Source organism: Neopsephotus bourkii, unplaced genomic scaffold (genome assembly GCF_033783945.1).
Source record: "Neopsephotus bourkii isolate Nb327-2 ecotype Australia unplaced genomic scaffold, CSIRO-AGI_Nbou_v1 NB_1825, whole genome shotgun sequence".
Lineage (NCBI taxonomy): Eukaryota > Metazoa > Chordata > Aves > Psittaciformes > Psittacidae > Neopsephotus > Neopsephotus bourkii.
Genome location: NW_026902298.1, coordinates 176,885 through 194,420, shown reverse-complemented (window position 1 = coordinate 194,420; position 17,536 = coordinate 176,885). Strand labels below are relative to the sequence as shown.

The window sequence follows — 17,536 nt, the reverse complement described above, 5'->3', positions numbered from 1 at the left end:
AAACGTGGCTTTGCTGCTGCTGAGCCCAATAGCAGCCATTCTTGCTGTTGTTTTCACCTCTGCCTTGTGCTTAGGGGGAATCCGGAGATGGGTCCAAAAGGAGAAATAAGGAAGAGCTTGTATAAAGATTGTCCATGTAACCAATGCTTCCAACAGAAATGGGGGTCTTGGGGTTGAATTTATTGTTTCGTCTTACTGTTTGTTGCAGAGTCGTGACCTTCAGAAGGGTTGTAAAGTTCTATTTTATGGTCCTGCCGATAAAGAGACGTATGTAATTTACTACAGGAGTTCTTACAGACTTGGCTAACAGCAAGTTTGACCCAAAGTTCAAAGAAATTATGGCTCCCGTTGTTTTATTGCTGCTGTGAAATGTGCTGTTATCTGTCCTGCAGCTGTGGCTCTGCGGGCTGCACAAGGTGTTCGGCAAAGATGCTGGAAAGGGAGAGCTCTCACGTGAAGGGCAAGAGTAAGGCAAGACTGTGTGGCCATTTAAAGGCATACAGAGTTCCAGCAGGAACTGTAGGCTGGGTTGGATGGGGCTTGGAGCAAGCTGCTCCAGTGGAAGGGGTCCCTGCCCGTGGCAGGGGTTGGAGCTGGATGAGCTTTAAGGTCCCTTCCAACCCAAACCAGTCTGGGATTATGGTTGAAACGTGGATGAAATGACTGCAGAATCTGTGCTTCTCTTGCTGCTGACACTGTTTTACTGCAGGAAATTGAGGCATGGAGCAATGAAGCTGCTTGCCCAAGGTACTGAAAGATGTGGCAGAACCAGCTACAGGTTGGGTGGAGAAGTGACTCAGAGCAGCCCTGAGGAGAAGGACTTGGGGTGCTGGGTGAGGAGCAGCTCCCCATGACCCGGCTTCAGTGAGTGCTTGAGCCCAGAACGCCCCTGTGTCTTGGGCTGCACCCCCAGAGCGTGAGCAGCAGCTCAGGGAGGGGATCCTGCCCCTCTGCTGTGTGAAGGGGAGACCCCCCCTGAAGCCCTGATCCAGCTCTGGGGCAGCAGCACAAAAAGGACATGGAGCTGTTGGAACAAGTCCAGAGGAGGCCACGAGGATGCTCAGGGGCTGGACCAGCTCCTGTATGGATCCAGTCTTAGAAAGTTGGGGCTGTTCAGCCTGTAGAAGAGAAGCTGCGTGGAGACCTCAGAGCAGCTTCCAGTGTGTGAAGGGGGCCTACAGGGATGCTGGGGAGGGACCCTTCATTAGGGACTGTAGTGATAGGACAAGGGGTGATGGGTTCAGACTGAAACAGGGGAAGTTCAGGTTGGAGATAAGGCAGAAGCTCTTCCCTGTGAGGGTGCTGAGGCGCTGGCACAGGGTGCCCAGAGAAGCTGTGGCTGCCCCATCCCTGGCAGTGCTCAAGGCCAGGTTGGACACAGGGGCTTGGAGCAAGCTGCTCCAGTGGAAGGGGTCCCTGCCCATGGCAGGGGTTGGAGCTGGTTGATCTTAAGGTCCTTTCCAACCCAAGGCAGTCTGGGATTCTGTGATTCTATGAACTGACCAAAATCACCCAACTGTTGCTCAGCACCTCCCCACAGGACTTCCCTCTGTTTGCCTTTGGGTGCCCTCCCACACCAGAAGCCAGGCAGGATGTTTGCAAGTGCTCTGCTTTCAAATGCATTTTTGGCATTTCTAAGCTCCTAGCCCGTGCTTCAGTGATTTTTATCTCTCCCGCATGTCCCGGAGGCAGCAATCCTGCTGGTTCGCTTTAGGACTCCTACAATTGATTTTTGATTCCTGAATAATTGGAGGCAGCCAAGAGAGCACGGTTTTAATTCTCTTTGCAAAGCCTGATCTTCCTTTTGCTCCTCACCAATAGCTCTTTAGCTTACTGCCTTCAGCAGGTTAATGTGCTGACACTTGTATGCGCTGTGAGAGCGGTGGCCCCCAGGTTCAGAGTCACTGATCATGCAGGTTGCTGGCAAAATGCACAGAAGAAAACAGTGTGGTCCGGGAGGTGGCCTCAATACACAAGGCTCAGGGGGGACCTGATGGCTCCCTACAACTGCCTGAGAGGAGGATGGAGCCAGGAGGGGCTGGGCTCTGCTCCCAAGGAACAAGGGATGGGACAAGAGGAACCGGCCTCAAGCTGCACCAGGGCAGGTTTAGATGGAGCTGAGGACCAATTCCTGCCCCAGAGGGTGCTCAGGCATTGGAACAGGCTGCCCAGGGCAGGGCTGCAGGCACCGGCCCTGCAGGGGTTCACACCCTGTGGAGATGAGGCCTCAGTGCCATGGGGCAGTGGTGGCCTTGGCAGTGCTGGGGTAAAGGTTGGACTGGATGAGCTTAAAGGGCTTTTCCAACCTGGTTGATTCCATGATTCTATAAGCTTCTATGTCAGATTATTATCTACTCTCTGCCATGACTTCTATAAGAGCCAGATTTCCATCCACAGGGAGAAATAGTTGTATTTCATAGGCACAACAGTTCTGTAATAATGCTTTTATGGTGTCTTTCCCACCAAAGTGATTTTTGAGCATTAACTCAGTGCTGTCCTTGTGGCCCCTTGAAGATCCTGGGCTCCAAGTGCTTAGTGCTGTGATTCAGCTGTGTGAAGCAGGCTTGTGATCCATACTTGGCTGCGACACACATCTGTTGATGAAGGCATGGCCACAAGCTGCCCATCCATGCATGAGACAGCCAGACACACCATAGACAACTTCCAGGCTTACTGACCTCTGTGCTGGTGCTGCCAGGGCTGTTCACATAGCTGGGATGCTCCAGGTGGAAAGTCAGGGACAGACAAAGGGACTTGGCAGAGGCTATGGAGGGAAGCACAAGAGGATCAGGGGGAGATTTCCAGGCTCCTCTGCCTGAGTCAGGAGCAGGTTTCTCCCATTTCTGCACTGAGCAATGGAAATCAGTGCTCAGTCAGTAGCCAGTTTGCATCTCTAGAGATGCAGCTGCGAGCACTTGCCTTCTGCAGGGATGCTGGCATCACTTTGCCTTCTTGTGGCAGGTTCAAGTCACACAATGGCATCTCCATGAAGCACTTGAAGTGACCTCTCCTGTTGTTTAGTGTCAGTAAGTCACTGTGTGTGTCCAGGCTTGCCCAGCAGCGTGTGCACAGGGTCAGAGCGGCGAGAAGGGGCTCTGTGCAGCAGCTGAAGTGCTGGGCAGGGTGTGCTATAGGTGCCTCTCTGTACACAGGCGTTGGGTGCTGCTTTTCCAGGTCACCCTCCCCGTCTGAACCTTGCCACCCGCAGAACCCGAATAGCCATGCACATCACATCCAAAGGCCTGGTTTGTACTGTGATTTCACTCTTCCAAATCCCATTCTTATTAATGGTATTAATAAATTACTAGTGTTTAGGGTGATTTAGGAAGTTAGGTTCAAGATTTAGGGTTCAAGTATTTAAAGGATTTCATGAACCTCTTTCTTAACAAACCTGATGGATGACTTGCTGGGCAGGATTGCATTCTGTGTCATACAATCATAGAATCAACCAGGTTGGAAAAGCCCTTTAAACCCATCCAGTCCAACCATTCCCAGCACTGCCAAGGCCACCACTGCCCCATGGCACTGAGGCCTCGTCTCCACGGGGTGTGAACCCTTACAGGGCCGGTGCCTGCAGCCCTGCCCTGGGCAGCCTGTTCCAATGCCTGAGCACCCTCTGGGGCAGGAATTGCTCCTCAGCTCCATCTAAACCTGCCCTGGTGCAGCCTTGCATTATGTGCTAAACCACGGTGGGTTTAGCACTGTTACTGCAGTCCCTGACTGAGATTTAATGCCATCCGTAACAGTGCTGGTGTGGAAAAAAGGAAGAAAGTTTGTGCTAAACCCTTCTGAGATACAGCATTATCCAGTGTTCATTTCCCAGATCATTACAAGCTTGGAACAGCCATCTGGTCAGACCCAGAGGTGCTTATGGCTGCACCTACAGCTTAGCAGCATTCAGCTGTGATGTTGGCTGCTCGGAAGCATGTGGGAGCTGGTGAGCATCCTTTCGTGCTGATCTTGGAGAGGTCTCTTCGCACTTTGGTCTTTTTATGGTTAATCTGCAGTTCAGAACTGACCTGACTTTTAGAAGGTGTCTGTCTAAAATGCAATCGATGCTTTAGCCAGGAATACAGTTTCTATGCCTCCAAATGCTTTCAAACCACAGGAGCCTATCACCCCCACACCTAACTCCAGTGTTCATTTTCACTGGTGAACAAGTGCCGTGTTTCAGTCTCCGTTTGCGTGGCCTCATTCTGTGCCAGGAGGGGATGCGAGTGTCTGAGCTCGCAGCGTTGTGGGGGCATTGGAAAGGCCACTTGCAAAGTTTGACCTCCAGTGTAACGGGAACAGGCTTTTATGTGCGGGTGCCTTGACTCAGGGCTGGGGGGAGCTGGGGGGGGGCTGAAAACCACAGAATCATGGAATGGTTTGGGTTGGAAGGGACCTTAAAGCTCCTCCAGCTCCAACCCTTGCCACAGGCAGGGACCCCTTCCACTGGAGCAGCTTGCTCCAAGCCCCTGTGTCCAACCTGGCCTTGAGCACTGCCAGGGATGGGGCAGCCACAGCTTCTCTGGGCACCCTGTGCCAGCGCCTCAGCACCCTCACAGGGAAGAGCTTCTGCCTAAGAGCTCAGCTCAGTCTCCCCTCGGGCAGGTTCAAGCCATTCCCCTTGGCCTGTCCCTACAGGCCCTTGTCCCAAGCCCCTCTCCAGCTTTCCTGCAGCCCCTTTAGGCACTGGAGCTGCTCTAAGGTCTCCCTTCAGGAGCCTTCTCTTCTCCAGGATAAGCTCCTGGCTTTGCTCTGTTTCTCTCAGCTATCGGTTACCTGTAGTAGAGCTTTAATTCTCCTATAAACACAGCATTTTGTCTATTCCTTGTTCTCAGCTGGTGGTGCAGAGTGGAAAATAGGACCTGAGGGACTCCTCCCTCATCATCCCTTCACTCCTGCTCGTGCTTCCGTACTTGTACAGTAAGAAGAGTAAGATTTATATGTCCCGAAGCTCACGTGCATCCTAGGTTTCTGCTCGAGTCGCTTTAGCTCTCAGCTGTGCATGGGCTGCAGTTGTAAACAAATACACTCTAAATCATTTACACTTTGGAGGGGAGGCCTGGTTGTAATATGACAGCAATGACTTCCTTCTTCTAATAGCATTATCCTGACTGTACCGTGCGAGCTCATATCCTGAAGGGGTGTCGGTGCAAGGAGGAGTAGAGGGGAAAGCATCTGGTTCTGTTCTGGCTTCTGTTTTTGACCAGCAGATATAATGGCACATGACCATTGAGCTGACAGTAATGCAGTTAGGAAAGTCCTCAGAGTTACTGCCCCAACCAGATGAAACCCAATTACATCCCATTATGCTGAGAAGCCAGACAACAGCTCTTAGCTCGGGGTGAAGTAACTTCTTGCATGGGGAGGGGAGGGCCTTGCGGGGTGTCAGGAGGATAGTTGCTCATTTGCTCTACCACAGAGCACCATCTGCTCTTGAGGTAATGCCTAAGGATGTGAGAGCAGGGCAGGGTTGGATGGGCAAAGATGTCTCCCTGCTTGTTTTAGCATCATTTGGGTTCTGGTTGCTTGCCCTGGGCCCGGCATTGTGCCAAAGAGTGTCCATAGAGGGAATCTTTTCCATATGGGGCTTCTAGGCTCATCAGGAAAAACACAGGCATGAAGTGGCCTCGATGCTTAAACCGGACTAGTTAGTGCCTATGTCTGCAGCATTGCCTGGTGCTCTTTCCACTGGGCAATGCGTTTCTGTCCTGAGAAGGTGAGAAAAACATGGGAAAACTCCCAGTTTCCTTCTCTTCCATGGTGAAAACAGCGTAAGTGGGAAGAAACAGGGTAAGCATGAAATGTATCTGGATCCAGCGGGAGAGTTGCATGAGGAGCTCTTCCATCCTAGGAGGAAGGACCAGGCATGAAGAAGCTCTACCTGGGCCCAAAACTGGGAAGTGCTTCACTAATGTTCTGTCCCAGCTCAGCTCCACACAAAATGACTCCGAACTGTCCAGTTTACTGAAGGAAGCAGGGCTGTGCTTTCAGAAGAGGAAACCCCATTCATCATAGAATGGTTTGGGTTGGAAGGGACCTTAAAGCTCATCCAATTCCAGCCCCCTGCCACAGGCAGGGACCCCTTCCACTGGAGCAGCTTGCTCCAAGCCCCTGGGTCCAACCTGGCCTTGAACACTGCCAGGGATGGGGCAGCCACAGCTTCTCTGGGCACCCTGTGCCAGTGCCTCAGCACCCTCACAGGGAAGAACTTCCTCCTTATATCCAATCTAAACTTCCCCTGTTTCAGTTTGAACCCATCACCCCTTGTCCTATTGCTACAGTCCCTAATGAGCAGTCCATTCCCAGCATCCCTATAGGCCCCCTTCAGACACTGGAAGCTGCTCTGAGGTCTCCACGCAGCTTCTCTTCTCCAGGCTGAACAGCCCCAGTGTTCTCAGCCTGTCTCCATACAGGAGATGCTCCAGCCCCTGAGCATCCTCGTGGCCTCCTCTGGACTTGTTCCAACAGCTCCATGTCCTTAATATGTGATAATGTTCAAGTGCAAGCACTGGAAGTGCCCCATGGCTGCGGCCACCGACACCATCCAGGGGTCTGCATCCATTCCTGATGGGATGTGCTGGGTTTTGCCATGATTTCCAACAGAGGAAGGACAAAGCAGGTTTAATCCATTGTTTCCCCATCACCACCACTAGCAACTGGACCATCAAGTCCGAAGGAGCACCTTGAGCACTGCAGACCAACAAGCCATCTCTCTTTTAAGACCCTATTAAAGCATCAGAGCTCTGATGCCACAACACTGTAGTGAGGATGCTTCAAACTGCCTCACTATCTGCTCAGATCACCTTGTGCTGCTGTTCCCCCTCCCCGTGCTCGCTGCTGGAGCTCCTGCCTATCACATGAAGGAAAGGACCATCTTGTGGTTTGCTTTCCGTTGCTGTGCTCTTTTACAGGGTGGAAAGCGTGAAAAGGCTCCATTTCTTGAAAGAGACGATTCATTTTTCTCTTTAACCTTGGCAATTCTTGATGAAATCAAGGAGGAAAAGCTGCTTCCATCTCGCTCTGCTGTTGCATGAAGATAAAGTCAGGTCTTATTGTTGTGGAGCTGCATCTCCTGAGACTAAGCATTCACTTGGTATTCGAAAGCAGGCACATAGCACCCAGGCAGCACTGATCTGCATTGCTCCCCCCCAGCATGTCTCGGGTTATATTAGCCTCAGCACAGGGCACTTCCATGGGATTAGTGCCTGGCTGGGGTAAGTAGCCCAGAGCGTTTTAACCAGCTGGTCCCTAATCCACAGGAAATTCCCGGTGTCTCCATCCATCCCTGCTGCTTCCCGGAGCGAGGAATTGCTCTGCCTGCAGCATTCCCTATTGCCAGTAGATGGCACGGCTCATTTAAGTAAGCGCGGAGCAGGCGGGAGGAGCGGGGACATTGCGGGCTCGTTCTTGGAAGTTGTGATTTCGGTTTCAGACAAGAAGGAACGGAGCTGAAGGTCGCGATTGGAAACCTCGAGGTTTCTGCCAGAGGCAGCGAAACGCACATTGAAACGTGAAGAAAAAGGTCGTTTTCATGGAAAAATGTTTTCTTTCTGCTCGATTGCGTGCGAAGAACATGGTTTCTTATAGAACCATAGAATGGTTTGGGTTAGAAGGGGCCTTAAAGCTCCTCCAGTCCCAACCCTTGCCACGGGCAGGGACCCCTTCCACTGGAGCAGCTTGCTCCAAGCCCCTGTATCCAACCTGGCCTTGAGCACTGCCAGGGATGGGGCAGCCACAGCTTCTCTGGGCACCCTGTGCCAGCGCCTCAGCACCCTCACAGGGAAGAGCTTCTGCCTAAGAGCTCAGCTCAGTCTCCCCTCGGGCAGGTTCAAGCCACTCCCCTTGGCCTGTCCCTACAGGCCCTTGTCCCAAGCCCCTCTCCAGCTTTCCTGCAGCCCCTTTATCTATTGGGTGTGTGTTCCCCCATGGCACCCCTTCGTTACCCCCTTGCTACCCCTGCTGCTCCCGCTGTTCCTCCTCCAGTGGCTCCCGCTGGGAGCCGAGTTCCTGAAGGCTCCACACGAGCCCCTCCTCACTTTCAAACAGGGCAATGTGGCTTTCACAGCTTTCTGCTGCCAGCAGGGATCTGCTCCGGCAGCCGGGGCCAGCCCCAGTTCAGGCTGCATCACCCCTCGCAGAAACAGCTTGAAGTTGGTAACGCTGCTGCGAACCTGCGAGCGCTGCCAAAGCCGAGCCGCGTTCATGACGTGCAGCGTCTGTAGCTCCTGAAGGCATCGGGGCAATATTGATCTCCCTGGCCAAACGCTTTAAGGAGGGCCAGCATTTTACGCCGTTGTCACATTGCATGCGTTGGATCGCATGGAATCTGGCAGCGTTATCTCGCTGTTCCTGCTCTGTGTACAGCCACAGCGGGACTGGGGAGGCACGTTCACATGGAGCATCTTTGTTTTGAGCGTTTTCCTGCGCAGAGCTTGTATCTCACATTCGAGATGGCAGCATATTGAAGTGTATAGAAAATGCAACCTGTTTCCCATCCAGAATCCCAGGAATCTGAGGTACATGTGTCAGGCATCACCAAAGGCATGGGGAAAAAAGGGTTTTTCATGTTTTGGACGCTGTTCAGCTCTATGTTGTGATATAACCAAGTCAATAAATGTGATCCAGAGAGGGGATGGGTGGAGAGAAAAGGGAGTGCAGCAAAGGAGCAGGGTAATAAAGCAAACCCTGTCACAGTATATGTAGCATAATTCATTGCGGTTCACACAGTGATAATTATGGAGCCTTTCTTTAAACACCCATTGCCCAAGGAAGCAGTTCAGCGGAGCAGTGGAAGTTGTTAACATGAAAATGAGGATGGGGTTCTCTGCAACTGGTTTCCAGACTTGATACCACTTTGCATTGGTGTCAGTGCGAGCGAATTCCTCGGCTGTGAATCATTAACGTACACCACGGGATGGCTCTGCACGGTACCTGCCTATTAATCACGGTTGTCTGCTCTCGATTGGGGCTCTATAAATCCCCAGTAGGTCACCAGCATCCCTGAGATTGCTCTGGGGTTTGGGAAGATCCCTCAAGCACAGGTCGCCAGGATGCAGTTTTCCCTGCAAATCCTAACACAGGAGGGTTTGAGGGCAAGACTCTCAGTGTAAACTGGTACAGCTCCAGTGCACTGAATAAGGTCATTCTGGCTGATGCCAGTGCAGAGCTGGTTTCTCCATCCTGCCCTGCTCTCAGCTGCATCGCACACAGCACCCTCAGTGAGCTGATCCAACCATAGCCCAGCTGATCCAACCATAGCCAAGCTGATCCGACCATAGCCCAGCTGATCTGACCATAGCCAAGGTGATCCGACCATAGCCCAGCTGATCTGACCATAGCCAAGCTGATCCGACCATAGCCCAGCTGATCCGACCATAGCCAAGCTGATCTGACCATAGCCAAGCTGATCCGACCATAGCCCAGCTGATCCAACCATAGCCCAGCTGATCCGACCATAGCCAAACTGATCTGCCTGTAGCCAGCACCTGTGCGAGATTGAACAGGATCAAGGCTTTCCTTTGGGCAGTGAAAAGGTAGAGAAACCTTTTTGAGCCTTTGCCTTTCACTGGCAGAAAAACAAAGCTGTTGAGAAGATACATTCCTAACAAATGACATATTTGCTCTTTAAGGGCTTACCCCCCTCCTTTATGTAGCCACAGAGATGATAAACAACATATGGCTTAACTGTGCTGTCCCTATCTTGAAGAGGTGTCCTGCCTCCCTCCCAGGGGCACTGCGAGCCGCAATGACTGCTCTCAAGTGATGCAAGATCCCCTCTCGAGCAGCGTGCTGCGAAGGTGGTGGTTGTTTGGCATGCAGCAGAGCATCCAGCCAGCGTGGAGTTGTTGTTGCACCAGCTGCAGCACAAACACAGGAGGAGGGACAGTCCCTGCCCACAGAGGTTGGACAGGCAGGGAAGTCAAGGCGGGGATGAATGTGGCCAAGCAGGTTTGGGGCAGAGCTGCTGTATAGAGGCAGGTCTTAAAACTCCATCCCCACCAAACAGCCCTGAGTTGTATGCTCCTAAGTGGGCGGCATGGGTTGGAAACGGGCTTTTAGGGTGCTAGATCCAGGTTGAAGGATGCAGCACAAGGTTAGGGCATAATCCTACTCACAGGGCTATGGAGGGAGGCTTCCTTGCTGCTGAGAGGGTCAGACTTTAAAACACACAGTGTTCCTAGATCTGGAAGGTGATAGTTCATCTCAGCCAGGGCATGACAACGTTGTAATGCAAACCCAGCTTGTCTGCATGAGGCTCTGGCAGCAGTCACATCCCCTCACAGTGGGCACTGCTCCGTTATCTAAAAATCAATAACAAAATATGAAGCTTTTATCGATTCCCCCCATTTATATATATATATATTGTTTTCTTCCTCCAGGAGGGTTTTTTTTGCTGTCACTGGGGTTTGGCTGTTTCTTGCTCAACCTCTTTGTTTTCCTACAGGCCCCTTCATCTCACACACAAACCCCAGAGCGCAGTGGGGTGAAAGCCAGAGAAGGAGCTTTCCCATCAAGACAGTGGAAGGGTCCTTGTGGGGAGCTGCAGTGATTTAACCTCATAGTAGAAGGGTTTGTGTGTGTGTGGGGGGTGTCTTCATTAAGGCATCTCTCTGCCCATCACCCCTGCGGTACGTACAAAGTTTACGGGCGCTGGATGAGCGCGGGGGGCAGCAGGGATGAACCAAGGGGGAGCAGTGGGGGGGGGGGGGGGGGCCGGGCAGCCCTCGCTCCCCGCGGGGTTTGTATCTTTAAAGCGGGCTGGCGGGGAGCCGGGCCGGGCGGGAGGCGTGGTGAGCCGGGGAAGGAGCCGGTTTCCTGCTTCCCCGCTCGCAGCCGAGCGGCGGCGGCGGCGGGGAGGCGCTCATCGCACACACACACACACACACACCCCTTTCCTCCCTCCCTCCCTTCCATCTATCCATCCCTCCATCCATCCATCCACCCATCCATCCATCCGCACGTCCATCCTTCCACCGCCTTCCATGGGCGCTGAGCGCCGGGAGGCAGCGCCCGGCCGCCGCGATGAGCGGCGGGGAGGTTGTGTGCTCGGGCTGGCTCCGAAAGTCACCGCCGGAGAAGAAGTTACGGAGATACGTAAGTCTGAGACCATCCCTGTCTCGCATCCCTACCCCTTCCCTGTATCCCCTTCACCCTTTGGTACCCGGTGCACCTGCCGCCGCCCGCCCCGTACCGGGCATGGGAGACTCGGTCTTGGCTCCACTCTGCTTGGGAAGGGCGGTGGGAGCATCTTTGAGCCCCATTTCCTCACCTCACCCCCTACCCTGGGTGGTGGCAACGGGTGGACCGGACACCCACTTATCCCACCCCTCTTTAAAGTCGTGTGTTTTATATGGGGAGGTTGGGAATACGTCGGTCCCAAAGAGAAATAACACATCTTGGGTGTCCTCCCCCTTCCTTGCACCCCCGTTAACGGTCGCTTCCCCTTCCCCGTGCGCCGTTCCTATTAATCATTGAAGGTTGCAACCCTTTGAAGATAGCACCAGTAGCGCTCCGATAGCCTTTGGTGTCATTAGCGGCGGAGATCAAACACTTCAAAGAAGTTGTAAAGAGAAGGGTCCAAATGCCAGCCCTGTCACATTCCCCGCTCCCTGAAAGACGTAACTGTTCCTTGCTCCTTCCTGACGGCCCCGCCGTGCGCCGCGAGCGTTGGAGCTCGGGAACGCCGCGACGTCCTGCTGCCATCCATCCCATGACTCGGCACATCGCTCCCCGCGATGAAGCCGGGGTCCCATTCCCTGCCTCCAGTGTCCTCAGCCGGGTTTTGGCTGGCTGGGATGCAGCCTGTGGGAAAGGCTCCCTTCCCGGTTGGGGGGGGGCACAAACCAGGTTATCCTTTGGTCCTGTTGCTTTCGGCTCTGTGTGTTTCGGGATCGGCAGCAGAACAAGTGCAGCTGGTGGCTCCACAGTGCCGGTTGTTGATGGATTGAAGCATCGCTGCCTGCCTTTAGGAGGGAGGGGGGTGTCTGTAGTAACACAGCCTAGGCAGGGCTGGAGGAGTATCCAGTTTGTGATCCCATGTTATTAGCCTTGTCCGAATGGGTGCAGCCCCGTAGACATCAGTGGTGCCACATCCCTGTGCATTAAACAGTGTGTTCAGTTGCTCTTGTGTGCCTGATCCCCTTTGAAGAAGGATCAGATTGGGATGGGACCATGAGGAAAGCCAGCTCTTTTGCTCCCTGTCCTCCCCAAATACACTGAGACAAAGGTAAAACAGGGTGTTTACATGGGAAATATCAAGCCCCTGATGTGTGTAGCAGGCTTTGTGGCACAGGGACAGAACGACTTTGTGCACACCGAACTGTGGAGGATGCTTTTAGCTTAATGGAGCAAAGCACCTCCCTCCCTCCCTGCAGAAATCAACTAATTGCTGATCCTGAGTCACCAGTGGCCTTAACTCATCAACCATCATTAGCTCCCCAGCATGTGCCCCGTGAAAGGGCGCTCACATCGCCTTCTGAATATCCAGCTTGTGCTCCGGCATTCCAGCGGGAGCCGAATAAAGCTGCTTAAGCGCTCCCCACGAGGGTGTGACACTCCAGCAGTTAGTGCTCATTATCCCTGTGCAGAAGAGTGCTTTTCATCCCCGCAACGTCCCAAGGTGCTTTGCAAAAGCCACCTTGGCTTTCCAAACATCCTCATTCCCACCCCGGAGGAAACGCGGCCGTGCTGAGACGAGCCCGGCTTGTCCCACGCAGGGCAGGAAGCGATGCTTGGCACGTGTCGCTCGAGGGGATTTCAGTGGTCAGTGGGATTTCCCTTCCAGTCACACCAGTTGTGCTGGCTTCCTGCTTCGGTGGCTGGAGTTGGAAGTGTTGGGCTCAGCTTGGATTGTGTCTCGCGTGCTGGTGTCCCCATCCCCTTGCTTTTTAATGGTTATTAGTGTATTTATAGGGCTGTGGCATGCGTTCAGGGTGTTGGTGTGTTGATCGGGTTCTCCTTGAGAATGGCTCAAGACGTGGTGGAGCTGCAGGCTGATGTTGTGTTCCAACAACCCCCAAGGAAGTGGTAGAGTCACCATCCCTGGAAGTGTTCACAAGCCATGCCCTCAGTGCCATGGGTTAGTGGTGGTAATGTTTGGAGTTAATGATCTTAAAGGTCTTTTCCAACCTGGTTAATTCTATGTGTCTACGATGGCTTTGCTCCCATCAAGCCTTCATCTACAGCAAACCCACATGGCTGGACTTTGGTTTTCATGCACAGAAGGTGAGTTTCAGCCACCACAGTGTTACAGTCAAAGGCAAGGTATTGAATCCTTTGCCACTTTCCTTCTGCCTTTGGTTTATGTTCTGCTTTGAGACCTCAAAGGAGGAATCTCAGGCTGCAGGATGCTGCTAATCGGGTTTGAAGTTCCTGCTCTGGCTCTATCGACACAGGGTAGATGATAGATCTATTTTCTCTCTGACAAGTGCATTTCAGACGTACGTGTCTGCTCATGGGTGTGTTGCTGACGCTGCCCTTGAAGTGCTGGGCTTTCATAAGCCTGCTTTTGTTTTGGTTTTGCTTCTCAAGGAGATCTTTGGCAAGGCAGGAAAGGGCTGAATGTACTTTCTCCCTCCCATGCAGAGCGGCTGGGGAAGGGGATTCCTCCCCACACCTGATCCATGGAGTGTTAATCTGCGTTTATATCAATACCTGCTCGGTTTCACTTCAGAGGATTGTGTTTATGTGAGGTGGGGGTATTCTACGTAGGACCTCTTTGTACAATGCTCTGGGGAATACCAGTGTCTGGATTTCCTGTTCCATTGGGGAACATTCACACTATGGCTGCTTCGAGGTTGAGATGAATGGTACCTCTCTTCTGTCTCGTAACTGGGGGTCGGGGTTCATGTAGACCTTAGGCAGTTTGGCCGTGAGCTCAGATGAGCCCTATAATTATATATATATATATATATATAATGCTGCTGTAGTACTGATAATAAAAGGTAACAAAATAATTGAAGGTCAAAAGTGGTGCAGGTACCGAAGTACCACTTTCCATCTCCCTTCTGCATGGATGCCAAGCTCCATCATCAGCTTGTTTGGGGTTCTTTTCAGACGAACACTTTTGTACCTTCATAGACTGCTTGTGTTGGAAGGGGCCTTAAAGCTCCTCCAGCTCCAACCCCTGCCATGGGCAGGGACCCCTTCCACTGGAGCAGCTTGCTCCAAGCCCCTGTGTCCAACCTGGCCTTGAGCACTGCCAGGGACGGGGCAGCCACAGCTTCTCTGGGCACCCTGTGCCAGCGCCTCAGCACCCTCACAGGGAAGAGCTTCTGCCTAAGAGCTCAGCTCAGTCTCCCCTCGGGCAGGTTCAAAACCATTCCCCCTTGTCTTATCCCAACAGGCCCTATTAAAAGCCTGTCCCCACCTTCTCCCCTCTGCCTTTCACACATGGAAAGGTCTCCTTGGTTTTGCCACAAAGCACGGAGCTGGTTTTAATTCTCCTCCTTCAAACACCCATGAAACAACCCCAATCCCTGAACAATCCCCTTGGCTTCAGCTGTGTGACCAACGAGCCGAGACCGGTGCATGCTGTGCTGGGCTGCACTGACTCACTGTCTCCTGGTGCTCCTGCTTTGGACGTGCCTGTCTGTTGTCTCCCACGTTAGATGTGGGGGTAGAGCCTGGTGTTCTGTGTCTATCCACTGCCACTGATGGGGCTCTCTGGCAGGAAAGCAATGTAAAGAACAAGAGCTGTCGATGTCGAGTGCAGCTCTTAGCTTCCTATCGTTAAATCAGTGCACTGCCGGCTCCTTTATGGACTGTGAAGCCAGGGGATTCTCTGCCTGGCTGAGATGTGTGTCTGCAGCTCTGATTAAAGAGCTTCTTGCCTTGTTTTACAATGCCTTAGTGCTCTTTTGGTTTTCCTTGCCGGGTTGTTTGGGGGCAGAGTTTGGCTTTGTGCATCAGGGGTGTTTTTACATCAAGCAGAAGTAGTTTAATCAAGGTTCTAAGAAGATCTGCTCCTCTCTGATGGGGTGAGCAGGAGAGTTAAAGGGGGGTAAAATGGGCTGGTTGCAGATGTATTCCTATGGATAACTCCCTGAGAAGGGGCTTCTTTTGGCCGCTGAAGTATATCCTTCATATCTCACTTGACGATGCACAGCAAGAATGCCCTCTGTAAGGGAGGATATAGGATTTTTAAAGGGCATGGAGTGATGGGACAAGGGGGAATGGCTATAAACTGAAAGAGGGGGTTTTATGACTCCTATACATCCAAATGGCCTAAAATGCTTTCAAACCACAGGAGCCTATCACTTGCACACCTCACTCCAGTGTTCATTTTCACTGTTGAACAAGTGCCGTGTTTCAGTCTCCGTTTGCGTGGCCTCATTCTGTGCCAGGAGGGGATGCGAGTGTCTGAGCTCGCAGCGCTGCGGGGGCATTGGAAAAGGCCATTTGCAAAGTTTGACCTCCAGTGTAACGGGAACAGGCTTTTATGTGCGGGTGCCTTGACTCAGGGCTGGGGGGAGCTGGGGGGGGCTGAAAATCACAGAATCATGGAATGGTTTGGGTTGGAAGGGACCTTAAAGCTCATCCAGCTCCAACCCCTGCCACAGGCAGGGACACCTTCCACTGGAGCAGCTTGCTCCAAGCCCCTGTGTCCAACCTGGCCTTGAACACTGCCAGGGATGGGGCAGCCACAGCTTCTCTGGGCACCCTGTGCCAGCGCCTCAGCACCCTCACAGGGAAGAGCTTCTGCCTAAGAGCTCAGCTCAGTCTCCCCTCGGGCAGGTTCAAGCCATTCCCCTTGGCCTGGCCCTACAGGCCCTTGTCCCAAGCCCCTCTCCAGCTTTCCTGCAGCCCCTTTAGGCACTGGAGCTGCTCTAAGGTCTCCCCTTCAGGAGCCTTCTCTTCTCCAGGCTGCCCCAGCCCAGCTCTCTCAGCCTGGCTCCAGAGCAGAGCTGCTCCAGCCCTCGCAGCAGCTCCATGGCCTCCTCTGGACTCAGTCTCACTGGTTGCTTTCATGTTTGCCTGTGCCAGGCCTGATTCAGGATGCTTCCCTCTATGGAAAATAGGAAACAATTGCAGAGACCCCAGAGAAAAGCCCCCAAAATGAGCAGAAACTTAGAAAACATGGAAACACTGAAGGAAATTCGGGATGAGAGGGCTGAAAGGAGAAATAACAGTGCTCAAGTATGTCAGATGTAGCTGCAGAGGGGAAGGGTGTAAACTTTTCTCCATGGCCAGTGGTGAGAGGCCAAGAAATGCTGAGCTCAAACTGCACCAAGGGAAACAAGTGTTAGGAAAAACCTTCCTAACCACTGATTGCCAGAGGAGTGGAACAGATGGGTCGGGATGGGCTCGGAATCTCCATCGGTGGAAGCTTGGAAGAGCAGGTTGGCCACACTGTGCTTAGGAGAGCTGATCCAGTGGAATAAATTCAACAGCTTCTCCACAAGTCCCCTCCAGTGCTGGTTTGGGTGGATTCATGGATTTTGAGCCTGAATTCAGGGAGGGATAGCAAAGAGGCTTAGGACACTCATCATGTCACCTGGATCTGCTGATGGGAAGTCTTCTGACCCAGTGCAAACAGGTCCTTTGTAGAAGGTTTTGACAGCACTGAGCTCCACGACTTCGTGTCTATCAAGCTGCCTCTCTGCACCCTGCTCCTCCCCTGTCATCTCCAGACCTGATGCAAAAAGCCCATCAGAGGTTTCAGCTGCTGTCATCTGCCCCATGATTCAGAGAAGGGATGAGCCCTTGCTCCACCAGAGAAGGTGTTGCAGGTCAGGGGGTGCATCTTGCTTATAAGGGCAGTGCCCGACAGCACTCCTGCAGCACCACCTCTCTTGTGCAATGCTGCGCAAAAGTCATGCTCCGTAACTTGTTTCTCCGCTGCATCATTGCTGATGAGTCAAAACCTCTTCCCTGCAACCTTCTCTTGGGGTTAGTTTAGTGTGGGGCTGCGTTCCTTCACCCGCTGTAGCATCTCCTGGCAGATGGTGGTATATTGTCATCATAGAATCAGAATGGTTTGGGTTGGAAAGGATCATCCAGTTCCAATCCCCTGCACGGACAGGGACACCTTCCACTTTGGTTGCTGCAAGCCTTGTCCAACCTGGCCTTGAAATACTCTCGATCTAATAACCTGCAGCTATTTGAAGGATGGTTTATGGGGATGATGGAGTCAAACTCTTCTTTGCTGTAGCAAAATAAGGGGCAGCAACCACAAACGAGCTTTGGAGGTTTGGGTTGGGTTATAGGGAAGCTCCTCCAGTAAGAGGGTCATGGCATAGAGGAAGAGGCTCCCATAGAGGCTGTAGGGTCTCAGTCTTTGGAGGTTTTCAAGACTTGGCTGACCTGATCTAGTCACACGTGAATGCAGGGTTGGACCAGAGACCTCCCAAGGAACCTCCAACCCAGCATTTCGGATACCTCTGTGGCATTACACAGCATGGAGCCATCAATCTAAGAAGCAATGTAGCCGCTTTAGCCCAGCTCCATGTGCAGGTGGATAGTCCTTGTTTTGTTTCCTACCAACACAAGCTACCTGGGAGAAGGGCTGTGCTAGGGCAGCTCTTCAGCTGCTGAAACTCAAACT

At 52.7% G+C, this 17,536-nt stretch overlaps 1 protein-coding gene across 2 annotated transcripts in view; it reads left to right on the top strand.

The window, feature by feature from the left end:
• GAB2 (GRB2 associated binding protein 2) overlaps nt 1-17,536 on the top strand; it is a 105,305-nt gene that overhangs the window by 1,688 nt on the left and 86,081 nt on the right. Inside the window, exon 1 of one of the 2 annotated variants that reach the window (XM_061343283.1) lies at nt 10,899-11,085. The exons of the other annotated variant lie outside the window; for it this stretch is intronic. Within the exon in view, the coding sequence (XP_061199267.1) occupies nt 11,014-11,085 (72 nt within the window). The 5' untranslated portion in view covers nt 10,899-11,013. Of the gene's footprint in view, nt 1-10,898; nt 11,086-17,536 lie in introns of those variants that run through there. 2 annotated transcript variants of the gene reach the window in all.